The sequence below is a fragment of the Microcebus murinus genome, chromosome 17 (genome assembly GCF_040939455.1).
Source record: "Microcebus murinus isolate Inina chromosome 17, M.murinus_Inina_mat1.0, whole genome shotgun sequence".
NCBI classification, from domain to species: domain Eukaryota; kingdom Metazoa; phylum Chordata; class Mammalia; order Primates; family Cheirogaleidae; genus Microcebus; species Microcebus murinus.
Window position 1 is genome coordinate 22941150 of NC_134120.1, and position 6947 is coordinate 22948096.

The window sequence follows — 6947 nt, forward strand, 5'->3', positions numbered from 1 at the left end:
GGGTACGGTGGCTCACCTGTAATCCTATCACTCTCGGAGGCTGAGGCCAGAGAATCATTTGAGCTCAGGCAAGACCAGCCTGAGCAAGAGTGAGACTCCCTCTCTACTAAAAATAGAAATTAGCCGGACAACTAAAAATAAATAGAAAAAATGAGCTGGGCATGGTGGCACATGCCTGTAGTCCCAGCTACTCGGGAGGCTGAGGCAGGAGGATTGCTGTGAGCTAAGCTGATGCCTTGGCACTCTAGCCTGGGCAACAGAATTAGACTTTTTGATTGCAGAATAATCTAGTGTATTGAAATGTGGGTTGAGCACCCTGAATCTGTAATGCTCCAATGAGTGTCGTGTCCGTGCTTAAAAAGTTACAGATTTTGGAGTTTCTTGGATTAATGATGTTCAGACTGTCAGTTTATCAATTGGTGAACTAAAGAGTTTGGTTTTTAGTATTACAAAAGCAGAAGCTGTGAGCCTTTGTGTAAAAACGTTTTCATTTTTCTTTGGTATATATTCCGGTGAAATTGCTATTTCATGTGGTAGTTTCAGTAAACGTGGGGGACTGTCAGACATTATTAAAGAGGCTGCACAATTTAAGTTTCCACCTGTAGTGTATGAGGGCTCCGATTTATACACGACCTTGGCAATGCTTTCCAATTTCCATCTACAGGGTGTCCCAAAAGTCCCCATACATAAGGGATATGGGAAGTTGTAGCTAAATGTACGCTTACAAAATATTCATTAGTTTTTTCTTTATGGAAACACCCTGTATATGTCTATAGCTTTTATGCACTGATGTCTACGGCTGACTTTAGTTTCTTCTACTGTTGGATTTAAGATATTTATAACGGAGCGAATAGCTTAACCACAACTGCATCTGAGGACAGTCTATCGCGCCAGTGGTGTATGCTTTCCCGCGGGTGGTGAGCCTTCCGCACAGCCCTCTAAAGAATGCTAAGCTCCGCGCTCTAGGCCTGGGCGTAGCTCGGATTTTCTTCTCGGAGCTGGTCTTAGAGGCGGGTGCCTGGGAAACGTGAATCCCCGCGGGCCGCGGCGCCGGAAACCCCTCCCCCCGGCCCTCCCGGGCGTCGCCCTACGTGCCGTGCGACCTCGGGCTGACGCAGGCGTGCCTTTGTCACTCTGTGCGGGCGCCTATTGGCCCAGCTGTGGCTCGTCCCTCCCTCCGGAAGTGCGGACGTTGTCATTTGTGCTTCGCAGTCGCCGGTGAGCGGGGCTGGGGTGGGCCCGGGCTAGGGGCCGGGAGTGGGCTCTGGCCTCGGCGCTCCCGCGGCGCTTTGTAGCTGCTCGGCAGCCTCCAGGCCGGCGCGGTTGTCCGCTCTGCCCTGCTGGGCGCGTCGCGGCCGCCTGCACTCTCCGGGGACGCCCGGCTCGGCTCTCACGGTACACCCCGCTCCCAAACGCGTGCCTCCACCGGCCTCCCTCGCCCTTTCCCGGACCCCGTCCTTCGTCCACCTGCCCTCGGCACCTCCGCTCCGCCGCTCCTCTCCTTTATGTCCGTTCTTTCCCTTGGCCTCGTATTGTCGGTTTCACTCCCTTTTGTGATCCTCACCTTGGGACCTTATCTACGTTTTCTTTGCCTCAACCTGTCCCCGCTCCCTGTGTCTCCACTGACATGATCGGCTGAACTGGGTTACCTAGAGAGGCGGCCCTCCTGCTTACCTGCCCTATCTCGGATAGAGCCTCTAGCGTGTTCCTCGTTCCATTGTCTCGGACTGAATCGAGTGAAAGAAGATTCCTCAGCAACAATTTTTATCCATTTTCCTCGATTTGCTGGCTTGGAGAAGGTAACTAAAATAATGAATCTCTCCTAGCCACCTTCTGGACTTTTCTAACACAATTTCTACGTATATGAAGTAAAGTATCTTATCAAAAAGTCAGGATGAAGCGATAAAATACAAGTAGCTTCATTCTGAAGAGAGCTAAAAAGCTTTCTAGCAGCCATAATTGTGGCATAAGTAATTAGTATTTGTTCTTGAGAGTTTTATTTACAACATAATTTCTATGAACTTACTGAAAACACAACGATTATCTTTATGATGGAGAGATTGCCAGTCACCAACTTAACCTAGTACTGGTTAGTATTGCCCACTTGTTTTGAAGGTGTTTAGTTGGTTTTGAAGAGGAAAAGTCTACAGCATTGAGCTAGAAAACGAACTGGGAATAATGTAGTTACTTAGTTACCTATGTGTGAACTTTGAACAGGTCACAACTTTTGGATTTTTCCCCCTATGTAATATTTATATAGGACTTTATATGAAGACACTGTACACTACATCCTAATGAGATAGATACTATTATTGTCTTAATTTTACACATGAGGAAATTAAGGTACAGTCTGATTAAATACCTTTCCCAAAAACACCATTAAGAAAGTGTGAAAGCAAGTCTCAAATCCAGGTAACTGGTAGCTCCCAGCCAAACTCAGCTTAACTGCTGTGAGGGTGCAGGACCTCTACCTAATCACCTCTGAACTCTCTTCAGATCAGATTGTAAACATCTGTAGCCAAAAATAATGATAACTCGAAAAATACTGAAAACGACTCACTGCTTATTTGGCTTATTTTAATTGGAGAATATGTTCTTTAACTTTTTGGGACCAATTATTTCAGTGAATTCTTAGATTGTTATTGTAATTTAACCAGGGGTTGTGTCAGAGTCCAATTATGAATCCTTTGCAAAATAGCTGGCTTGATGTAAATTTACATTTTTATTTGTTTATAGTTCTTGTTTGTAATTCGTTTCAAAGCCACATTCAGATTGAGTTCACTCATATTGTGAATTACATAAAAATTGCCTTAGTGTAGTAATGGTGCTGACTCATTTGCCAACAAATACTACTTAATTTACAATATTTTAAAAATAAGAAATTTTAACATCCTGGATTATGCCTTATGCACTGTTCTATAGTTTCTTTTTAAGGCCTTCCATCCTACTTTTTAAGAGATTAAAACTTCTTTTAAATTTAAAAGGCCTTTTGGCATAATAATTTCTAATCATCAAAGAAATTAGAGGCGTTAATTTTTTGAAATGGATGATTTACTTGTACGATAATGTTAAATAAAATTTTTATTACTCCGCACACCTTTAATTATGCCCTTAAAAATAAAAGCAAAGTATAGCAAAGGACAGTTGTTGCCTGGGAAACATCAGCTGGGTCAGCTGATTTGCAGCCTAGAGGCCTTCCAAAGTAATATATTGGTAAGTTTCATATTTTGGATTTGCCTTCAGCATTGTAGGTTTGGCTAATTGATATTGTCAGTCCCTGAAGATTGGGACTTGGGAGTTAACTTACACTAAGTCTGCTCCACACTTTAAATGGAGTGTAAGTTGTAATATTAAGTTTAAAGTTTTTGTGCCTTTGTTTTTTTTTTTTGTTTGTTTTTTGTTTTTTTTTTTTGAGACAGAGTCTCGCTTTGTTGTCCAGGCTAGAGTGAGTGCCGTGGCGTCAGCCTAGCTCACAGCAACCTCAAACTCCTGGGCTCAAGCAATCCTTCTGCCTCAGCCTCCCGAGTAGCTGGGACTACAGGCATGTGCCACCATGCCCGGCTAATTTTTCTATATATATATATATATATCAGTTGGCCAATTAATTTCTTTCTATTTATTGTAGAGACGGGGTCTCACTCTTGCTCAGGCTGGTTTTGAACTCCTGACCTTGAGCAATCCGCCCGCCTCAGCCTCCCAGAGTGCTAGGATTACAGGCGTGAGCCACCTCGCCAGGCGTTTTTTAAATCTGTAAATGGAAATAGCAAAGGCACCCAGCCTCACTGGGTGTTTTGAGAATTAAATGAATTGATAAGTGTAAACTGCCTAGCACCTACCAAGTGTTGGTGTCTTTCTAGTATCATCACATTTATTTATAATTAGGGAGCAGTGATTGGAAAGGTTTGGAAGCAGGCACTTCACTATTATTTCTACCTATTATGTTTTTACCTCACAGATAGCATTTTTATTTAATAAACTCTTGCTTTTAGCAAATGATATGTTTTAAGTTTTTCCTTCACTGTAAAAATTGGTCCTTTTAGATATCTTAATCTAGGTAAATTCATTACTTTGTGATGAACTAATTTTTTTCTTTAACAGTAGGAGCTCAAGCCTGGGACAATGGTGTGCATTCCTTGTATTGTCATTCCAGTTCTGCTCTGGGTCTACAAAAAATTCCTGGAGCCATACATATACCCTCTGATTTCCCCTTTTGTTAGTCGTATATGGCCTGGAAAAGCTGTACAAGAATCCAGTGATAAAAATAAAGGCAAAGTAGACTGTAAGGTAAGAACATTCAAATACCTTGAATAAGGGTGGGGAAAGGGGTAGTTCTCAGGTAAAACACTTGGATTTTGAAAAGGCAAGTTTTTGAAACAAGAAGCTTCAGTAATTTGTCTCAATCTAAGTAATTAACATTTGGCTTAAACTATGGTTTTAAACTAGGCCTGTGATTAATACATTAGTTCCCTGCCTTATGCCAAGATATGATAACCAGTATTTCCTGGCTGGTAAGCATAATAGTAGGTAGTTAATGGATGAGAGAGATGGTATACATATAAGCCAGTTTCACTGATTGATAACTTTGTTAAGAGATTTAATTGGAAGGATCACAGAATTTTTTTTTTTTTTTTTTTTTTTGAGACAGTCTCGCTTTGTTGCCCAGGCTAGAGTGAGTGCCTTGGTGTCAGCCTAGCTCACAGCAACCTCAAACTCCTGGGCTCAAGCAATCCTCCTGCCCCAGCTGGGCAGGAGGAGTAGCTGGGACTACAGGCATGCACCACCATGGACAGCTCATTTTTTCTATATATATATTAGTTGGCCAATTAATTTCTTTCTATTTATAGTAGAGACGGGGTCTCACTCTTGCTCAGGCTGGTTTCGAACTCCTGACCTGGAGCAATCCGCCCATCTCGGCCTCCCAGAGTGCTAGGATTACAGGCGTGAGCCACCGCGCCTGGCCAGGATCACAGAATTTTTTTAAAAAAACAAAATGATTTTTTTAAATGGATATTTACACAACTCTGTAGATATTGGTGCTTGTTAGATTCAACTTTGCACTAATTTAGCAATCCTGCACATTTCTCGAAGCAAAGTTTTTTCACTCTGGTTTGTTGTCTATTTGTAAAAGAGTATGTCTCTTATAATGAGTCTTTTTGTTGTAATAATTCCTAAAATGCTTTTTTCATTTTAGGGTGGAGACATAAATGGAGTACCAACAAGAGGACCAACAGAAATCTCTGATAAAAAGAAAGACTAAAGCAATTTTCCCAAAGAATCTTGTTTTAAAAATGGACCTGAAAATATGAAGCACCTTCTTTGTAATTGTCTCTGACCTTTTTCACTGAGACCAGAATTCGGGATAGTTAGGTTAGATATTTACCTGATACTAATCAGGAAATATATGGTATCTGTATTTAAAATGTAGTTAGTTATATTTAATGATCTAATTCCTGAGTTCCTTTTTCACTAATGTAGCTTTCATTCCTATTATTGCCGTTTTAACAATATGAATAAATAGAAGGTTTGTGCCAGTAGATACTCAGTTACTAAATCAGTACTTAAAAACCTTTGGTCTTTCATGCACATGCATTGGGCTGCTGTTTACTCTCAATTCTTGGGCTCCTCAAATTTGAGTGGATCACAGTTTTACTTTGAAACAGTTAAGTGAGACTGTGCCATGAAATGAAGAGTAGAATTGTTGGGCGATGATGATGATGATGTAAAAAAAAGATCCCCTACTATCCAACACAGTGAAGCAGTTTGTCTGTGAAAGTAGGAATTACTATTTATTGCTCTGAGAAGATAGGAAATACAAGAAAACGGAAAACCTCTTTTACATAAATATCTAATGTATATTATAAAATTCTAATCCTTGTTGCATTCCTTCTATTCCTACAGATGTATTAAACATACAGTTTAACTTGTGGTTCTTTTTTTTTTTTTTTAAGTCTATTTAAATCTTTAAAAGGGAAATTTTTTTTACCATATCAGAAAGCAGAATTTTAATATTTTGATAGTATGTGGATAGTGATGGGACAAAAGTGACCTCCAAAATTTAGATAGTACAAAATTTAGTGGTTTTCAGCAATAGTGACTTGACTGGGTAGTTTGCTGGTCTGGGCTTGCTCATATGGCTGGGGTCCTGGGTCTCCATGTGGCCTTTCCTCTTGGCTTCTTCACTTCAGTGTAGGGATCTCTAAATATTCAAAGATGATGAGATGTATCTTTATATCATATTTCTCTAAATCAGGGAGAGATTAGAAGAGACTCTTGCTATTAGGTCCCCAGTGAAGTCCTGGGTCCTAACTGAGACTCTGGTAAGCCCTGTTTCTGGCCAAGTCATTGGTCCATTCTGGACTTTATTTGATGTTAATCAGTAGGTCCCAACTTCTATGCTCCAACCCACCTGAGAAATAAGATAAATTCAGCTGTGCACGGTGGCTCATGCCTATAATCTAAGTACTTTGGGAAGCTGAGGTAAGAGGGTTGCTTGAGGCCACAAGTTCAAGACCAGCCTGGGCAGCATGTCTACACACACACAAATTTTTTTTTTTGAGACAGAGTCTGACTCTGTTGCCTGGGCTAGAGTGCCGTGGCGTCAGCCTACCTCACAGCAACCTCAAACTCCTGGGCTCTAATGATCTTTCTGCCTCAGCCTCCCGAGTAGCTTGGACTACAGGCATGCACCACCATACCCGGCTAATTTTTTCTATATGTATTTTTAGTTGTCCAGCTAATTTCTTTCTATTTTTAATAGAGATGAGGTCTTGGTCTTATTCAGGCTGGTCTCGAACTCCTGACCTTAAGCCATCCTCCCGCCCTGGCCTCCCAGAGTGCTAGGATTATAGGCGTGAGCCACCACGCCTGGGCAACACAAAATTTTTAAAAGATAAATTCCCAACTAAATTCAGTTAATGCGTTCATTTTTTTAAGGTATAAAAGCTACA

At 41.1% G+C, this 6947-nt stretch overlaps 1 protein-coding gene across 4 annotated transcripts; it reads left to right on the forward strand.

The window, feature by feature from the left end:
* Positions 1-1128: 1128 nt before the first annotated feature.
* On the forward strand, positions 1129-5920 carry C17H18orf32 (chromosome 17 C18orf32 homolog). 4 transcript variants are annotated; one of them, XM_075993889.1, is made up of 4 exons: positions 1129-1218; positions 1654-1799; positions 4099-4284; positions 5192-5920. In XM_075993889.1, the coding sequence occupies exons 3-4, from the start codon at positions 4120-4122 to the stop codon at positions 5255-5257; spliced, it is 231 nt and encodes a 76-aa protein (XP_075850004.1). In that variant the 5' UTR covers positions 1129-1218; positions 1654-1799; positions 4099-4119; the 3' UTR covers positions 5258-5920. The 4 variants fall into 4 exon arrangements, with proteins under 4 accessions (XP_075850004.1, XP_012625345.1, XP_075850003.1 ...); XM_075993888.1 differs by having other exon boundaries at positions 1165-1395; XM_012769890.3 differs by having other exon boundaries at positions 1165-1395; positions 1693-1799.
* The last annotated feature ends 1027 nt before the right edge of the window (positions 5921-6947 follow it).